Source organism: Coffea arabica, chromosome 9e, assembly GCF_036785885.1.
Source record: "Coffea arabica cultivar ET-39 chromosome 9e, Coffea Arabica ET-39 HiFi, whole genome shotgun sequence".
Classification (NCBI taxonomy): Eukaryota; Viridiplantae; Streptophyta; class Magnoliopsida; order Gentianales; family Rubiaceae; genus Coffea; species Coffea arabica.
The window spans coordinates 13,357,598-13,378,167 of record NC_092327.1 but is presented as its reverse complement, the minus strand read 5'-3'; the positions used below and the strand labels follow the sequence as shown (position 1 = coordinate 13,378,167).

Here is a 20,570-nt window from a genome sequence, read left to right as displayed (position 1 = left end):
ACTTCTTGATCACAAATATTTTTTGAGATAAACTACTTATGATTGGGAAATACACTCATGGATCTCTAAAGAGGGATTCTTCTAGGATTATGAGATATCTGAGTAATTGTGGCTAACTATACTTCTTGATAGTAAATATTTTTTGAGATAAACTACTAGTAGTTAAGAAATACTCTTATGTATCTCTAATTAAGTGGGTTCTAACATAATTTGGCATCTATAAACGTAAAGAATCACATTGGAGCGAGAAATGAAAAAAGAAATAATGAACACAAAGGGGGAGGAAACTGCACACTTTATTAATTAAACATTGCCAGTTGCTACCTTATGTTAGAAATTTGGTACCTATTCATGCAATAGCAATGAATTAATTAAAGAGGATTTCTTTTAAATTTGATATGAGTGTAGATTGTAGATAAATGTGTTACGCTATGTACATATTGTTTAGCTGGATTTACCTAATGAAAGAAATTGGTTACAATTCAATGTTCCTTAACATCATGTTGGAGAAATATTATTTTATCTGAATAAATAGTGACCATGAAGTAAAACTGGTATGGTATTGTAAATTAGTATTTCACTAATGTAATGATATTAAAATAGTTCATCAACTGACTTAGTTTCGGTTAGTATAAAATGGGCATGGTTTTAACTTTTATTTGGATGTTTCTAACAGCACAATTAATTATGATGATGTTACATTGTGTGATGATTTTGTTAAGGCTGACATCCCTCCTGATATACCTTTTTTGTCTGTCTTATACAATTATTTGGCCCAGACAAAACTCGTAGATGCATTCAATGAGCCAGTCAGTAAATGGCTCTCCAAACGTTGTTGCTCTCGAAATCAAGGAAAGTCCAACGGTATGCATACATTTAGTAGATAAAATAAAGTCCTTTTTTCGTATCGTAGAGCTACTTTTTCTTTAATTGTAATGGTGGGCACCCGAATGTTGTCGAAGCATGCATATTTTGTAGTTAACATTTAATGCTTTAATGTCATATTATTTTGTATTATCCGAAAGTCCACCGATTGGCTAATCAGGGGCCTCATTGAAGTGTCCCTACAGAATAGATGCACCTCAAATTTTTTATATTTTTTAAGTATAACTCCGTCAGAGATATCTTAATGATCTGAAATATCATTTTTGTTATAACGTCTAGTCCAATTTAGCTTTGTAACTGAGCAGTATAGGCATTGCTAATATGTTGTTGATAGTTGAATAGTTATATTATACAAAGTAGGCGGAGCGTGCGGCAATTTCAACACACTGTGATAAGGATGCATATCATGTATTTTCACCATCATCCTAGGTGATAAACTTTTATCATTACATCACATATTTATAGTATCTTGTTAATTGGATACTTCGACAGCATATATCATTAACCGTATGTTCCATTAACTATATTGACTGATTTGCCATCGTTACGCGTTTCAGGAAAGAAATAACACCTAGGGATTGCGACTAACTGTTGACGTCAACTCCCCTCAGTTGCAGGTTGATGAATGATATGTACCTACAATTTTTATGAATACAAAACAATTGGTTGTTCCAAATATCCGTTTTCCAAGTTCACCTCATTTACTGATGTTTGTACTTGTCCAGAGAAGATATTGCTCAGTTTTGATCGGTTCCGTATTGTAAGCTTGTTTTAGTATACAATCTCTCAATGAATTAGTGCTTGTTGACAGTAACTCTAAAATTACTTCGGACATTAAGTGTCTAGCACCAGATTTGCGGTGTCTAGTACCAGATTTTTTAGACATTAGGTGTCTACATCAGATTTTTCTGACATGAAGATGTTTAATACCAGAGTTACGGTGTTTGTAGATGAACATTTACTAAATGCAGTCATGTTGTCCCTACCAGGGAATGCCGCATATATAGGATACAAGAAGTTCATAAGCTGTTACAACTTATTGATGTGCTTGTACAGACACCTTGTCATGTTCGTTTATGTTAAAACTTAGATATGTGATTTACAATTGTATTAACGATGAGTATTACAGATAGAATTATAAGAACTTCATTAGGTATCACTCCTTTAGTACGAAAAGAAAGTTACAATTGGCATCTGGGATTGGTTCCACACGACCACATGCCAAGTAACAGTTTCACAGAAGAACATGATACTTCGTTGGGACAACTAATTTGAAAGTGGGATAACTAATATTTAAAATGCAACAAATAGTCATAACGAGATGTACAGATTGAGTTACAACCAGTTAGGTGTATGTTACAATTCATTACAACTAATGAATTTGCAATCGGCAGCTTTTCATCTTCTCTAGTTAAAACTAGTGATATTATAACTAGTGATTTTACAACTAGTGATATTCCTCAATGTTACAACTAGTGATATTACAACTAGTTAACATCCGATAAACCTTTCCTTTTCTTTTGCTTGTGCAATTGCCCTTGGCACAAACAATAATTCTTCCCTCCGACACATTAAATTTCTTAGGCACTTTATGAAGTATCTAATGAGAATACAGAGATGATCATTTCGAACTCCAAAATATTTGATGTAGCGAGACCTTCTCGAGTATCTCATTAAAATAGCGAGATCTTTCCAAACATCAAGCAAACCTGGATGCTTTTAATTGGCTCACAAGAGCTTGATTTAAAACTGAACACTGTATTGATGAGACTGTAATCCTTGTTATAGGGAGGTTGAAGATAAAATAAATGAATCGAGTACACGGGTCCATTGCCGCTTTAATATAAAGAGAAATTGGAAGTGTGAAGTTGAATAACAATGCAGGCGAAAATGAAAGGGGGACGAACAAACTGGAGTCTGTGTAAGGGATATACGCCTACAAGGGAGGCCTTTTATAGTCCGTAATACCCTTTAATATGGTAAAATATCAAACCCCAATGCATATAAGGCCAACTAGTACATCACGGAAGTGGAAGCTATAGAGTCACATACAGCGCCTGAACCATGTCGGATCAGAATACTTATGTACAAAGCGTGAAATTTGTAGTGCCAAGAGTCTTGTTTCGTGTTACATCGTGTTGCAAATTAGTTACAAACTTTAGCACAATTTTTGGGGAGACATGTATGAACCCCATACTGTGATGTGTTCGTCGTCCAAATTTAACAACAGGTACACTGATGTACATATGAAAACTATTAATTTAAACGTTCCATTAACATACAACAAGGTTAACGTAGTCCTTCTCATCGGACCTGATTCTAGTCTACACCAATTCAAAAGCTACAAGGTACACATAACAATGTACAAATGGGAGAAGATTCAATTTTGTCAAACTACAGTCGCATCTTACTTAATGAAATTCAAGCATTACCAACATCCTACCATGCCCGTCTTGCTTCTTTCAGGTTTGAAAAGCTGTCCAAAAGCTTAGAGTTCTTTGCTGAGGTACACAATCAAGTTGTGTACAGCACTCAATACTTGCCAACATTTTCCTATCCAATTTAAACATAATAGTAATTTTTCATGTCCATGGTAACAACTATTTTCCACAATTCCAGATGTAAATTAGGAAAAAAATATAAGCAAATTATAATACCTTTGTAAGCCAAACAGCTAATCTTCTGCTCCAATGCTCTAGGAATGTTATGATGAAAATACCACTATCACAACTGTTCATGTTGACTTCACATTAGAGAGGTTGGAGTTTATATGTTGTAATAAAATATTTGCAGCTGTAACAATTAAACATGTGAGAAGTAAAACTATTTATACTTTATTTGGTGACTGATGAGAGACATCGGCAAGTGCAAACGAGAAACTGGAGAAGTCAATAGCGAGGCCAAACTTTGTCGCCACGATCAACCCCAAGGCATGTTTCTATAGCACCAAAGATTATGTCAAGCAGATTAGAAACACTACAATATAGTTCCCTTCTCTTGTAATGCATTTAGGTGACAGTCCAACATATCAGTCAATTAAGTACACTTATGTCTTTACTCTTTGCTTGATCGCTATTAGGATCTAGCAGGTACATTTGTCTCTGTGAGACATCAAAGCTGTAAACAAATCAATACCCCTCTGTGCATACCGGAACAAGTATCTAAAACGAATGAGGTATAAAAATAAAATAACACAGAAAAGGTATGTAACCTGATTCTACATTTTTGGATATTCAACATCTAATAAAAAAGTCTTAGGTTAAAGGTGCTAATTGCATACCCACTCACAATTCGCGGGATCAACCCCTGTATTGTTAGCAAATCTTGAATAGCTTTTTCAGCTTAGCAGATAAGCTGGCATCAGACTGCTTGTCGAATTTTTTCATTTTTAAATTTTTTTCCTACAACCAATAACATAGGCGAGTAGAAGACATCAGTAATAGTGTACTGGCTCGTCATACCAATTTAGATATGATGCTGAAAAAATTTAACACATTACAAGATGCAGTCCAAATTTCATACTCACAACTGGGGTTCAACGATGTAGCGTTCAAGTAACTAACACCTAACATATATACATAGTCAAGTAACGATGGGTTCAACGATCTAATCTCTCTTTTACATATCAAGTAACTAACACCTAACATGATGTACATTTTTGTAAACTGATTATACCTCATAGATCATCCTGTGTAAGATACTCACAGACAAACAAAGACTGCTCATACAAGTAAAATTACACATCTACTATAGGGAGATGCATAAATTGATAAAAGGGCTAAATAACTGTTCCAAATTTATGTGTACAATTATACTACCTTTTATAGATATACGCAGTTAAGTAACTAATATCTAACATAATGTATATTTTTATAAACTAATTGTACCTCATACATCATTCCGTGTAAGATGCTTATAGATAAATTAGTATTATTCATATAGATAAAATTATAAACCCACTGCAGCCTACAAGGAGATGCACAAGTGGGCCAAAACATCAATAATCATTCCAAATGTATGCATGCCATTGCACCATGCATATTGCAAACTATGCATATTGCTGTGATGACTAATTGCAATATGCATGTGAGTAAATAACCGCATGTTTAACAATTTCTATGCATCGTATTGATGAATAACATATTATTCATTCTGATAAATATGGTGTACATCACACACCTTATCTAGGTCAATAATCATTTCAAAGTTATACATACCATTGCAGTACCTTTTACAGATATACACAGTCAAGTAACTAATACCTAACATGATGTACATTTTTGTAAACTGATTGTACCTCATAGATCACCCCATATAAGGTGCTTATAGGCAAATTAGTATTACTCGTACAAGTAATATTACACATCTACTGCAGCTTGTAAGGAGATGCCCAAATTGGTCAAGGCACCAATAACCTTTTCAAAGGTATGCATACCATTACACTATCTTTTATAAATATGCACATTCAAGTAACTAATACCTAAAATGACGTACATTTTAGTAAACTAATTGTATTTATACATCACACTGTATAAGGTATTTACAGACAAGTCAGTACTACTCATACAAGTAAAAAATATTTACTAAAAATCAATACAAGTTGTGACTACGACGGCTAATTGCAATATGCATGTGGACAACTAACTGCATATTCAATAATTTGTACACATTGTATTTGGTCGGTTACACGGTGTACATTATTTCAATCAGATTATACATTCACTAAGTATGTATGTACTTGTCATTCATTGAAGTAAACTATCTATCTAATTTAATGCACTCTCGTAAGAACTATTGGTCAATTTCATAGACGATTGTAACAAATAACCATCTAGTAAAAACATCTGATATAAATGTTATTAATGACTAACATGCTATACATTCCAATAAATACGGTGTACATCACATACCTTGGCTAGACAAAATCTTACAAGTTATTTAAAGTTACGACATACTCTAAAAGCAATTACAAGTAGTAAAATTTATATCTTGCAACAAGTTACACCATACTTTAAAAGCAATTACGAGTAGGTAAATATCATTGTAATCATGTTATGGAATACCTTTCAATAAGTGTACCTTCTTGATGTTGTCAAGCCATCCTAATCCTTGTTTAGGTAGATTTTTCGGATTCTAAAACCTATGACAAAATCATATATGTGAGTAATGGTCGCATAGTGTCACAGTTGTGCACAATAGGTTTCCGATAATATACATGTTGTTAGATGACAGTTACGGTTTATAGTCATAAATGTACGCATTGTGAGTTAGACATTACAGTGTTGTACTCTATATTTCATTCGTGGAATTTACAATAACTCGCTTTGCTTATCTTTTATCTTTGTATGTGTCAATCTACTGTGATGTAAGTGCCCATACACAGTCGGTAATATAGTTTAAACTATATGGTGTCACTGCTATCCTGCAACAAGAATAAAAAAAAAAGCAAGGAACAATTGCCTTCACACTCTCCCTGTTATTTTATATATCTATAAACATCCTAAGTCATTTAATTCGTCTATTGAGTCAAATTTACAAACACTTGGCATGCATAAGTTCCCTGTGCATACGTTCTTTAAGTTGGCTCTTAATGTATCTAATTTGTGCTATCCATATGATTTCCTTGCTTAGGAGTTTTCACCAGAGTTCCAATTTCATTACTCATGTCACACTGTCTTAAACAAGTTGTATGAACAAAATCATACAAGTAAATTCATCCCCCTTCTGTCGTAAAATAAGCCAATAGTGCAATGAGTTTGCAATATTCTTACCTTTGGGGTTTAGTCCAATTCGATTGAGTCTATTTCTGCTTCAGATCTCACCAATTTCTGACTTTTTGCAGCCTTTATGAAAAATTTTTGTCCCACAATAGTTACTTCTTGTGTTCCTTCAGTATACTGATTGATGATACTATATTTCTGCAACACTTTCTCCAAAAATCTCTCATTTGAAATTTTTCAATTTAGGGTAGGGATATTATTTTGCTGATACTCTGGAATTGTGAATGAATGTTTACAAGATATGTTTTTGGAGGGAGACCAAAATTTTATTTCATTTGAAGATTTCAGATGAAGAGTCGTGCCTCATTAATTTGAGCGGGAATTTTTGGAACGGACAGCTGAGGTATTTTAACGGAGTCCGTTAGCCTCTGAAATGTTTTTTTTATTTATTTTTTTCTCTACTCACTTACTAAAACAGCGTCGTTTCCTTTGTTGCTGCCTCCATTATACGTGGCTTGTTGCAGTCCTCTCATTTCCTTTTGTGAGAGGACTGCTCAGGGACGGTCGACCTGATGACCGTCCCTGCCCCAAATCCCTTCTTCTCGTGTTGGTCTGTGCTACCGTCCCTGCCCCAAATCCCTTCTTCTCGTGTTGGTCAGTAGTACAGAACCTCTCTTGTCAAAAATCAGTAAAAACTGTAAAAAAATCGTTCAAATTCATGGCACTGTTCGATCGCTTAAACTTGGTTCATAACCTTTCCTTTCTCATTTTTCTCAATTCCCAAAAGTGAATTATTTAACTTGTAAAATTTCATTTCTTTTTGAGAATAAGAAATGTCTCCTACTTATTTGTGCTAGATAGAAAAAAAATATCTCTAAAATTAACTAAATTTGTTTTCTTCTCTCTTCTGCTTTAAGTGTAAACATTAAAATCACTCAACCCTACATGGCCTCTAAATCAAGATGTTCTCATTCTTAATTGTTTTTCCATCATGTAATACTCATTTCACAATAATTGATAAAATAGCCTATTCAACATTATTTTTTTTAAAAGTTAGACATATATAAATAGAATTTTACCAACTCTTTTACTTTTAAGTGTAAACACCAAAATCATTGGATCCTAAATGATCTCTAAATTAAGACTCTCACTCTTAATTGTTTTCCCATTATATAATGCTCATTGAAAATTACCAATAACATAGCATATTCTACATAATTTTTTCAAAAGCATATTCTACATAATTTTTCAAAAGTTAAACATATATAGATAGAACTTTAATGTGTTGACGTGTGGTTTATTTATTTATTTATTTTTATCGGACACAATAAATTTTAATGTATGTCTATTTCTACTCTATACTAGGAGGAGGGGATGACTCAAAGGGGTTAAGGGGAGAATGCGGGGAATTGAACTATCAGCGATTCAGATGAATACCTATGCATCTAATAATAAACTTTTCAGGAATCCTGAATTTTTTAAATGCAGGCCAAGGAATTTCACGCGTGGATTATGCCTCCTAGTACATTTGTAAGAGATCATTGGGCATTGTTGGTCGATATAAAGAAATCAAACCACGCGTCGAGCGGTTAATTCACGCCCCAAGTAGAAGAGGAAAAAACAAGTCGTTACCCTCTGCACCGGTCCTTCCAAGTCGCAATTCCCATCTTTGAAATTTGTGCCTTTCTGCATGATTGAGAGTGTGAAATAAGTATCATGGCGATGACGGACCGAAACCATGGATTATGGCGGCACTTGCCAGTTTTGGTGAGGGCCAACTCCAAGGAATCAGTCGAGTATATTCTCCAAGCCCTTTGGCGCACCCGCAAGACCGGTCTCGATGACGCCGACCGCCAAATCTTTCGACAAATGCTCCAACTTCAGAACGACGCCGAACTCGATCCCGTCTGTTGCCTCTCTCCCTCTCTCAAAATATTTCTTATTTTTCTGGTTATAAGTCGGACTCTTTTGCAATTGTTTGTTTGCAATTACTTATTTGCGTGTGCTGATTTATTTAGTCTGTAGAATAAAATGCTTTAACCCTTTTAGAAGAGAGAAAATAATTAACCGAAAATTTACTGGTTTTTACTCACTTCTTTCAGTTAGTTCATCTCCAATATGCTTAATTCATTTTGCTTTCTTTCTTTTTCATCATTTATAGACGCCATAATTAGGAAATATTAGTTACAAGTGCCATTTTGACAATACAAAATTTGGGAAAAGTTAGTGAAAAGTGCGCACTTGAAGCTTAATTAAAATATAGGAAATCTGTAATCTTTCACAAAATATAGTGCAAGGTTACATTCTGTTGAGAAATCAGAGCAAATGATCTTCATAATCGAAATTCCTAAGTTTTCTTTGTTCAGAAAATTTCCTGAATTTGTAATTATTTGTTAATGCCTTTTGGGGTATATGAGAGGTATCAAAGTTGATGGTGGCTCATTGATTTTTATTTTATCTTTGGTTTATTGTGGCTCTGAAAATCTGTTGATACCTATATTAGGAAGCTGGTATGAATGATATTTATCTTGTTGTGCAGCTATTGGTTTGCCTTCGGATCTTAATCCGGAGGTGTGTTTACGAGACTGTCAACAAAGATGACATTCAAAATCTGTTTCCAGCTGAGGTGCTGCCGGAATTGCAAAGATTATTAACCCTGTTGTTGCAAAAGTTTCACAGAGAGTGGCATGATGATGTACTAAAAGATCAGGTATGTGATATCAACCAGTATGAAATTTCCTTATCGTATTTATGCATGTTTGTCTGGAAGATTAAAAGCTAGTTGCTCACAAACAAAAATCATATCTACTTTTCAGTTTGAGTATTTGTTGGTCTGTGGTGAGGTGGGGTTTGGTCATTTTAGTTGTAAGGACATTACTTGTACCAACATATTGGAAATACGTCTTGGTCGTAAATTTAAACAAGTAAGTCCTTTAGGACGGAAATTTATTTTATCAGGCATTCTTAACCCTGTGCTAAGTGTGGACTATAAAGGTATCTAATTATTTTAATGGGCTGTAATTTGATTTCTTTGCCTTACTATAAAATTTTCCTTTTAGAGAAGAATAGTGAGCTTTATTCAACACAAGTGTAGGCAAACTTGCCACATGAATTCTATGACATGGAATTTCACAACTCATGACAGTTAATGGCTGGATCTCAGTACTGACTTAATCTCAGGACATCTAAATGGTTTTTGGGTTCTTTTTAGCATATACAAACTTTACTGACAATGATATGAAACATTTAAGTAAATTTATTTGTGAGGATGGATACTATCTCTGTCTGTTTGTGAGAGAGAGAGAGAGAGAGAGAGAGAGAGAGAGAGAGAGAGAGAGAGAGAGAGAGAGAGAGAGATGAAAAACTTTATATTTGTAGACCTATCTTATTCAATGCTCAGTGTCATTTTGTGTTTCTGCTATAGGAGATTAGGTACAAGTCAACATTTACTATATCAAGCAATTGATGCATAGCGATAAGATTCTTTTTTATATTTTTAAAAACAGTCAACCAAAAGAGAGTTATAGCTGTTATGGAGTTCAAGCTATAGCTGATGTGTCAGTATGACTTGTATCAAATCTGTTCAATATATAAAGCGAGAGTGTTTGGTGTTAACAAACAGTATCACCTTTTGAATTCCCTGTTACCCTTACTAAAAGGCTCAACTTGTGCTAAGAAACTAAAATGTACTCTTAAATATACTGTTCTCGTAGATCAAACAAGAAAGATAGTTATATTACGCTTGAAAAGTCTGAACTCAAAATTCAAATTGGGTTGAGATCTAATTTTTATCTATAACTAATTGGGTAGAAATCCCATTCTCATCTACTACCACATCTGATCCTAGTACAAGGACATTTAAATTGAAGTAAACATCTAGGGATGGCAAGGGATAGGGTAAAATCCGATACCCGCCGGTATCCAACCCAATGGTTAATTCGATTACACGACTAATGGGTTATTAATTAGGGTTTTGGTCTTGATGAGGAGTTACCGACGGGTAACCAGATAGGGTTTGGAAAGAGAATCCTAAAAATCCGATAACCTATATCTGATACCTTATATATGTGTGTGTGTGTGTGTTTCCAATTTTATAGTCTGATAACACATTTCTTAATTTTTATAATCTAATAAGATACAACTCTAACCCAACACAAATGAAGACAATTATGATTAAAAATAGAAGAATGTTGATTTAACCATTCATTAAATGTTGGATTTTTCCCATGCAAACTCTAGGCTTTACTCAAGTTTAAAACTCTATATAGTGTGTTAATTTAACATGATGTATGTTTTCATTTTTGTTTGATAAAGTTTAACTTTTTTTTGAACTACTAAGCTTTGTGGGTAGAGGGTACCCAATGGGTAATTTGAACCTATGAGTGAAGAGGGTTTGGTAATGGAAGTTAAAACTAGTAGGGTTACGTGATAGGGTTTTGTAAAATATCTAGATATGTGGGTTAGGGTTTGGTAAGAGGGATTTTTGAAGATACCCGATCCGCTGCCATCCCTATAAACATCCACTCCTTACTCGACATTTTCATTTTCTCCTTATATCTACTTATGTAAATAATTTGATATGCTTGCAGCAATTAATAATGATTTTTGACGAAGTGCATATGGATGGAGTGCGCCTCCATATCTACTGGTTATAAATTGGAAGAGCAAGAGAAAGGGTTTAAGCATGTGAAAAAGAAAAAAGAAAAAAGAGAAGACAATAAAGATGCATGCAAAATATGACAAAAATAATACTAGTTATCATCAAAGTGGTCGTAGGTGCAGGTGGATGAGCTGATAAGAAAATTTTAGCATGTTAAAGAATTTTAGAAAACAGAGCATATAGTCATCGTAAAAGTAAAATACTTGCATTTTTTTCTTCATTCAGTGCTGCTTGTGAGATGGCCTATCAACTCTTTAGACTCTTTTTACACGTATGCGTGCGTAGTTATGACACACCTGTCCATTATATTTTGATGCATTTTCTTTCACTTCCCCGGTTTATTGATTAAAATGGAGCCTTAAGGACACTATGCAACTATACTCTGTTTTCAGCCTGAAGGTGATGCACGATCAAACTTGGGAAAATTAGATATGAAGTTCCAGTTGTCAAAAGATACTCTAGAGGCAAAGTTGCAGTCAATGTACATTCTTAAGGATCACCTGTCTGACACTGTAAGTAACGTAGGTATTGCTCTTTTCTTTTTAATTCTTCTTTATGATGCATTTTCTTGTCATACTTAAGAACACATTTTACATTTTCCTTTTTTCATTTAAGAAGCTTATGATGAACTTTTCAGGACAAAACATCTCACAGAAATGCAGCCTTGGAAACGACTATGATATAGCTTCCATTTGACTGAATTACAAGGTACTATCATGAGCTTTCTTTTCTAATTTATCTGACTTGCAGAACTCCTTACCAAACATTTCCAACACTTGATTGTGATTTTCTTTTTGCAATTTAAAGTTTTTAGCTTTAAAATTTTGTACTCTTAAACCAACAGCTTACCCGAGTGATGTCACCTAATGTGTAAACTGGCAGCCATTGATGATATTATGCTGTCTTTCCCAGTTTAAGTGCATAGAAAGTTATCAGAGAATTTTTTTTTTATTTTTATGGTAGATGAAAATACATGTGTACTTTAGTATTTGGATTGAGAAGCAGATGTGGAAAAACTTTTTTGACTGCTTGGCTACAGGCCAGCTTGTGGCTTTCCCCATATACGTATGTCATGTTTGGAAACAGTACAAATCAAGATACCGTTATCCATTTTGGACTCTAGGGATTCAGCCCTTGAGCAAAATCAGAGGTTTAGTGTAGTCTGGAATCCTCTTAATCATCAGATATAACTTTTTGGAAGCTGAAGGTATATGCATGGAAATTCAATGTAATTTTAGAGAAATATTCAGTTCTTACTGCTCAGGACTTAGTTTTGATTGACATGTGATTTTAGCTATATAAACACAGGTCCATCTCTTCTTTCTTTGAAAAAGATAAATCAGAAAGAATGGGACAAAAGAGAATATAAAAGAAGGGAAGTGAACTGCTGAGAAAGGAAGAAAGGAGACGGGTTTCATTTTCTTTATCCTTGATTGTTGCAAAACAATTTGTTTCAGCTTGATAATCTAAAACTGGATAGGCAACAATTTGGTTACCCCATGACATTTGATTTGTGGATTTTAGTAAGAAGTACATAGAAAACTTCACTGTTCTTCATGTCTATGATTTGTAGACTCTACTTGGCATTGTTACTTACGAAACATGGCATTTAGAAGTAAAAAGTAAGAGGGATTGCTTGCTATTTTAGGTGACATTAGTCTGAGATGCAACTACATACTTATGTAGAATGGCTATGGTGGTCTTTAGCATTTTAGTGCTGTAGCCCCATAAGGGCTATAATATATGTTGAAAAGCTTTTTACCTTAAACAAGCATGAATAATAAAATTTAATATTGTTTTTTGCTGATAGCTATGGATATTATGCCATGCATTGGATAAAACTTCTAGTTTACTTAAACATGAAAGAGCATCACTGCTCATTGATAAAAGATGATGAGAAAGCGTACTGAGTGATGAAAAACTCACTAGTTTCCAAAAAGTCAGTCTGCTGAGCTAGCTAGGGTCTGATCACGACTTCAAAACAGAGGCAATATGGTACTTTAAACAAACTTCGGTTAATCCAACACCAAAGTTCCCATTGTATGACACAAATTGCATAACAACAAAGTATCCTTGATTCCTAGTCCAACTCATCTGATGATGACAGATTATCCTTATGCCTAACCCTCATGTTAAGTCTAAGTAATAATTACATACAAAATGCTACAGAATAGTGCATAGTAGTACCATCTCCCTTTACCAGTCAAAATAATGATATCATTTAATGGAATCTATTTGATAAACTGACATCGACAACATCCAGTACTGCAGTTTATGGGCCATGGTTATGGTGCCTGATGCGCATTTCTCACAAAAAATTGCTACAGATCCTTGCAACACTAATGGTGCAGTGTAAAAGCTATTTACAGTTTCTGCAAGAAATGTTCCCTGAGTTTCTCAGAGTTATAAAATTTATTGGTGTCAGAGCCAAATTTTCTACCATCTCTACTTGGTTTTTGTTGATAAATTTCTATTTACATATGTACATGGAATGCTAGAGGTCACATGTATGACTTGATATACTTCTTTATCTTACTAAGTTGATTCCAGTTTTTAGAATTCTTGTAATTTATCTTAATTAGTTGTTACCATCATGTTTTGAAGTTAGAAAACATGAACTATTGTAACAGGTAGAATGCAGAGTCTCAATACATATTTTGCTTAAGATTACAGGTTCTATGTACTAAAAATTCCCCCTGATTATTCTCTAGTTTAGACCTGTGTTGCACTGTGGGCTACATGGAATATTGTCTTCAATGTGTTTGTGGATGTGCTTGCATGGCATTTATTGGCAGGAAAGTTTGTTTTCTTTTATTTGCAGGTGTTACAGTAATACAATGTTTTGGATGTTGCAGGATTTTGTAGTCAAAAGTTACATTCTGATGCCAAATATTGAATATCTATTAATTACTATAAACTGGTAGCTTCATATGTTACAATAACCGCAAAGATTTAACAGGCGAGAAGCTGTAACTTATTGACGCAGCACGAAGACTTGGTAGGCACAACAGCTTTGTAGAAAAGCTCAGATATCGAATTTCACCCAAATTTAAAATTGTAACTTGGAATAGGATGAGAAAATAAGCTTAAGAAGATGAAAATCTGATTAGTAATTCTAGGAGTCACTCCTAGGAATTTTTAGGAATCACTCCTAGGGGTCTTTAGGCATCATACCTAAAGTTAGGATGTATCACACAATCCTTAGAAAAGACGTTGAGTTTGCAGGAAAATTTTATTAACGATAAAATCTGACTTCCCTTTGTGGAGAAGTCATTATTTATAGGTACTAGAACAAAGCCAATTCCAATTCTAATTAGGACTCCTAACTAGAATAGAATTCTAGTAGAGAGCTAGAAAGCTAAGCGTTCTTATTCCCCATAATAACTAAAATACTAATTACCAATAATAATTACTAAGCAGAAAATTACCATAAACATAAAATTCCCGCAGCTAACCAAATTACTAAAATACCCCTGCTGGTGAAAATTAGAAAACAAACTCCATAGAATTCAAACCTACTCTCAAAGGTTCCTTGTCATCAAAAGCATGCCAAATCAATGCTTGGGCATTCGACACATCCTTCCCACGCCTCCTACAAACCATAGTAGATTTTTGCCACTTATCTCTATCACTTATGCACATTTGTTATGGAGAAAAAGAGCTTGAAAATTGTACTTCACTTAATGAGATTGTAGCAAGCTAGGTTATGAAACCAATATTCTGCTTTGGATTCACTGGTCTACGTGTTAATATTTGAGTAATAATTACAAATGGATCTCGTTATGACGGCTTCAGCTTATCTAGACTTGCCCTAGTAGTATCAAATTGCTGGATTTTGTGTATTGTTGCTGATGTCCGTAGATTTCAGATAGCTCTGATGAGCTCATATTGTTGTCCTATTCTTGAAGAAGTGTTTTACATTGGTACTGCTCGTCGTATCATTCCCCATTTGGGGTTGAAACTTAGTTAAATAGGTGCATAAAAGAGTCAATATTTTTTAATTACTGGTTTGGAAAATCTATACTGCAAATTCCTATGATTGGTAATATCTAAGAGCAAGAAATTTTCCAAATGCTAGTTTTGTGGGTTTACTTCTTTTGGGATATTGATCCAGATCCGTATTTTGAATACGCCCACTCTACTTGAACTCTGTTGTGTGCAATATTACGCAGATGGGTCTTAATTTCATACTATTCTCTGGTAAATTAGTTTATGTCATTTGAATCTATTGAACCTCTTTCTGTAGAATCTTGCAACAATTTCTTGTGTTGATGTAAAGCCATTTGAATATTAGTGAAAGATGGACTATTTTATTTAAGAGATTAATGAAATATCAGTTCTCTTTATAAACCAACACATCTTGAATTTTTTTCGTGAAAGATTGTTTTCTATACATTAAACAGTGATGATAGAATTGAATCAGTTGTTCCTTCTCAACAAAGTTATGATCTTTTTAACCAGGTATGTTTTGATTGGGAGTTGCCTAAAGAAAAAAATGTTTTGAGTGGGAGCAGGGAAATACTTATTTTTGAAATACATAGCTTGTGATTTGTCAGTGTATGCAATGGTAGTACAAAGCAGGATATAAACATTGGCATCGCATAACTACTTGGTGATAATTTTTGTCATTGCTTGTGGGTTCAAAAATTGAAATGTAAACCATTTTGTTGGAGCTCCCAAGTATAAACCACCCTGAAGTTGCACCTCTCTTGATGTGATATTTCAAGCTTTTTAGGCATGGGGGCTATGTTGGTTGCTTGGTTCTATTATTCATTATAATTCCACCAGGGGGGGTAGTTTTTGTCTTTTTTCTTTGCCAGTCCTATTCTTTGAGATTTGAGAATCACTAGTTTTTCTCTCTTTTTTTTTTTTTATGTTTGGTTTATTGCTGTTTATATTTACATACCAATTGATGAATAGTCAAGTGACTTGTCCTATGAGGTGGTAAAGGGAACTTGATGTAATCCAGAAACAACTTGACATGCTAAATGCTCGCTGAATGTCAGGGTGTGTTTATGTGTGTGTGGGTGTGCATGTGTGCATATATATGTCTATATTCTTTTTCTCTTTCTTGAAATTAGTTTTGGCCTGTTTATCGCATTGGATGGCACTACATTTGAATGATTTTTTTTTTTTTTTTTTGAATAGCCAACAAACTTGAAGTTTATGTTGTATATGTTACTGTTGAGGTAATTTGATACCTACGGTCCCTGAAATAGCTAAATGGATGAAAGCACCATTTACCACTTTTGCCTATTAAACATGCAAATCTTTTTTTGGTGCTTGTCATTCTAGAATTTTAGCCTCTAGAGTCGTAGGTAGGGTGTAAACGATCCGAGCATCGAGCGCGATTACTCTTCACATTTACAAGTTTTAGTTTGTTCTTTCTTCCTTGATAAATTTAAAATTCTGTTATTTATTAGAGTTTTTGTCTGACAATGTGATGATCTCACCTTTTTCTAGGACGTACCCTAGAAGTTAGCGGACCGCCTGCTTGGCTCTCGTCAAGCTCTCGTCAAGATTCACTCACTCACATTAACTTCAAAGATAAGATTTCCATTAAACAACTGAACGTTCAATTCTAAGCACAATTCCAATCAACTTGAAACATAAATTTATCCAATAAAAAAAATAAATTACATGTTCTAAACATCCATTCTTAATACCACACCAAACTCATGATAAAAGGTTCGACCATTTCAAGGTATAAAGGAAATAATGACTACAATATATGCATACTAATGGATGTTCCAAAACAACTTCCTAATTCAACTTGATCATCCTTCAAACTTCAATTCCTGTAATGAAAACAAACTAAAAGTTTGAGCGAAACCCAGTGAGGTTCCATACAAGCAACAAACAATTAAACACTTAAACAAGTAGCAAAATTAAACAAATAAGGAAACAGTTCACTGAGTAATCACTGTTAAAAGGATACAATGCTCATATTAGAGTCACTTCAATGTACTACACACTTCGCCAAACTCCTCCTTATAACCTCCAAAAAAGTAAACACTTCCCTTACTTAGATGGTCATATCAGTAATCTGCTACTCCGTGGTAATATTCAAGCATATCAATACACTTACCCAAAACTACCGTCATATCCGACCAAGCTCTTTTGCTGGCTCGAATAGTCCGTTGAACAAAGGGTTTTGGGGCTCAGTTCAGCCGGTGTGATAAAATACACGCACGGCTTACAGTCATGCACACTTACAATAACACTTGGTCAATTATCAACCTTCAATCTCAAACTAAGTCAAGTGTGATAAAGTAAACACCCGACTTAGAAGGCGAGGGACAATTGAAAACACTTCATAATAAAGCACTGGCATAATCATATAAACATCATTTAAGTAACACATAAGCAATTTAAACACACAAATATGGAAACACTCACCCTAATCAATAATTACACTTCGATCTCGGAATTGCTTTCTGGCACACCGCTGTCTCCTGAGACAAGTTATAATTGCCATAATTATTTAACTACTCTTTTAGTGAAATTTTAAAAGAAAGCAGCATTGTCCTTTTACTACTTCTATACCTTTAGGTTTATTGTATTAAAATTCAACATTGGCTCTTAATAAAGAAAGTTTTAGAAATAACTATTTTAGGATACTTTATTATCTCATATATCTCTCTTTTATGGGTTAAAGTCATGCACGAAACCGGTTTACTATCCTAAGGTAAATATACAATTCATATAAGGCCACTAATCACCCACCAAATTTGGAGTTTAGATCACTAGAAACCAGGTCTTTTGACTTATTAAACAAGATACAAATTCCAGCAATGTCTCTCACATTTCTCTTCAAAATTTATCAAGTTTATTGGCTCAAAACGATGAAGATATACATCTACACCAAATTTAAAGTCTTGTGAGATTTTTAAACTAAGATTAAATCATTTTCAATCCAACTTAAAGAGTAAACCTGGTTAAACTTTTCATTTCTTCTCTCTCGGCCAAATCAACTTCCATTCAACTTTGTTGTTTAATCTCTCTCAAAATTCATCAGCTTTTCAGGACTCAAGTTCACTAAAATGAATGGGAAATACAGGGTCAAGATGTTATAAAATGCTCCATATAGATTCACAACCAATTAACCTGACTTTTTCGAAAATCTCATGAGAGTTTCATTTCCTCACACATTCGGTCAGCAAGGCAAGAATTCCAGCACAAACATTTCAAAATGTTCAACAAAACTCCACCCTTTTCTTGTTTAAAACACTAATTACTTAGTATACATTCGGTCCAGCATAAACCAAGGCAGATAACACCTAGTTCCAGCAAATTGTCCAGCCAAGAAACCATATATACTAATCTGTCATCAGCTAATTGCATCAGTCATTAAAATGGCAACTTAACATACAATCACTTCCTTAATTTCTTCTGTGTTAACTCCAACTCAACATGCAAAACAGGATTATCAAGCTACAAAGTAGCGTTAAACAGAACATATAAAAGTTCACAACTAAAATTCAATGGAAAGACTGATCAAAAGTTCATCTCTCTTTCTCTCGGCCATTCTAGCAGGTTCCATCAACTTTCTTCAAAAATTTCAGCTAGGATTTCCAAGGTTTTTATTAGTTTCAAAGGCAAATATCTTTTAGGTCAATATATGAGACATATCTCATGCATTTACTAGTAAGTGCCTCCAAAATTTCAAACAACAAGTTGCATAATCAACTCTCATTTCCTCGGCTCTAACAAAATTTTCCAGCGATGTAGCAGTTTAACATTTGATGTTTTCTCATAGTTTTCTCTTCAGTTTCATGCTCCAACTAAACATGCAGGGGATGATTATTCAACTACAGATTAACCTTAACAAAACATGGAAATTTATAACCAAAATTCAAGAAAAAAACTGAACTGATATTTATATCTTCTCTCGGCTGTAAATCTGCTGCATAGTAGCATGCAATACATGAAGACGAATTTCTTCTACTAAATCCCTCCATCTTATGCTCAAATTTCTGATGCATGAAGAAATCAAGATGTTATCCAACATTTTACAGATTAACACAGAATTTTAGAGTCATTATTCATAAAAGTCAGCTGAAACTTTTCCATTTCCCCACTCGGATGAGCTAAAAGAATTCCAGCAGGTTTTCTTTCTTTATTTTCAACTCAAGGTTCCAACTTTCACAAGTTTCTATGGCTAAACTTTAAATAATATCATAAATAAACATTTACATGCATTTCCTATAATATTCTTCCATTTTTCCATTGATAACAGCCTGCAATTTCAGTCGATCATCACTTAGTTTTCACAGGTTCAGTCAATGATCATTTGAGTTTCAAACCAGAATTTTCCCTCAGTTGAAGCACGCTTTCCTCTGCTAAAACTCACTTGCAATTCAAATATACACTTATTTATACTTAGTAAGTAGATATTAGTCACAGAAATTTACCTCTTGCCTTTAAGAGTTAGGAATTGCAGACGGTTCAGATTTCTTTCCAGGTCTGCTCTCACTATTTGTCCCGTTTCCTTGCTTTCGTTTGTTTGATTATGCTTAGCAGCTGATGGAGTTAATCGACTTCCTCTCCTCACGCCTAGTTCCACTTCCTCAGTTTGTTTCAAAAAGAAAGAAAGAAAGGAAGAAAGGAAGGAACGGCCTGGTTCTTTTCTCTCAACTGCAGTCGGTCAATTGAAGTAGCCAACAGATTTTCTCCTCTTATTAGTCACTTATCTCTCTGTTTAGAAGGCTCAAGAATCAGAAGAAGGAAATGCTACTCGGTGGTCAATTTTCCATTCGGTGCTACACACTTCAAAGCTGCTCCACTCGGTGACCAAACTCTCCAAATATTTCCTTCTCTCGGTTCCTATTTTAGAATTCTAATGGCTTGCTTGTTGGCTGCATGGTAGTTTAACCGAAATTCAAGGTTGGTTTGATCTTTTAGTTTTAGCTTATTTGCTTACTAAGAGCTATAGTTTTATTATTTGATGCATTGACCCCTAACTTTATTTGTTCTAATTTGTATATCCCTATAAGAAAATTTTCCACCATTCTAGAATATTTCTAAATTCTCAATTTTATAGAAATTCAATTAGACATTTAATTTAACCAATTATTTTTTATATGTAATATTTATAATAACCAAGTAAATAATATAAAATAAATTCAAGGCATACTCATAATTTTCTCGAGTTCTCACAAACAAGACCCCCGTTGATTTCTTATACTATTTTTGTTTTTCTTGCTAGTTTTTTGTAAGGATCGAAAACAATATAAAAGGGGGAGTGAATTAGGTGGTTTAAAAACTGGCCAAGTTGTGAGTCACTTTTTGAGTACTTGCCCTCT

General features: G+C 34.1%; 1 protein-coding gene and 1 long non-coding RNA gene across 18 annotated transcripts; one reads left to right on the top strand and one right to left on the bottom strand.

Moving 5' to 3' along the window:
* Positions 1–8,002: 8,002 nt before the first annotated feature.
* LOC113709453 (uncharacterized) lies at positions 8,003–14,122 on the top strand. Of its 17 annotated transcripts, none has more exons than XM_072066100.1 (5): positions 8,003–8,510; positions 9,145–9,315; positions 11,658–11,777; positions 11,903–11,973; positions 13,896–14,122. In XM_072066100.1, exons 1-4 carry the CDS (start codon positions 8,322–8,324, stop codon positions 11,948–11,950), a joined length of 528 nt encoding a protein of 175 aa, XP_071922201.1. In that variant the 5' UTR covers positions 8,003–8,321; the 3' UTR covers positions 11,951–11,973; positions 13,896–14,122. The 17 variants fall into 17 exon arrangements, with proteins under 17 accessions (XP_071922201.1, XP_027088021.1, XP_071922199.1 ...); XM_027232220.2 differs by having other exon boundaries at positions 11,658–11,786; XM_072066098.1 differs by having other exon boundaries at positions 11,658–11,790.
* Positions 14,123–16,862: 2,740 nt separating this feature from the next.
* Positions 16,863–20,101, bottom strand: LOC113709455 (uncharacterized). The gene is made up of 3 exons (XR_003452708.2): positions 19,680–20,101; positions 17,665–17,720; positions 16,863–17,063 (listed from the first exon to the last, which is right to left on the bottom strand). It is a non-coding gene; the product is annotated as an uncharacterized lncRNA (long non-coding RNA).
* Between the last annotated feature and the right edge of the window lie 469 nt (positions 20,102–20,570).

What these genes read in the sequence shown, in the direction of transcription:
- LOC113709453 (XM_072066098.1), top strand. Translation starts at nt 8,322, where the DNA reads ATGGCGATGACGGACCGAAACCATGGATTATGGCGGCACTTGCCAGTT. An exon ending in ACGACGCCGAACTCGATCCC is followed by an intron (nt 8,511 to 9,144) that starts GTCTGTTGCCTC and finishes CTTGTTGTGCAG; the next exon opens with CTATTGGTTTGCCTTCGGAT. An exon ending in TGACACTGTAAGTAACGTAG is followed by an intron (nt 11,791 to 11,902) that starts GTATTGCTCTTT and finishes TGAACTTTTCAG; the next exon opens with GACAAAACATCTCACAGAAA.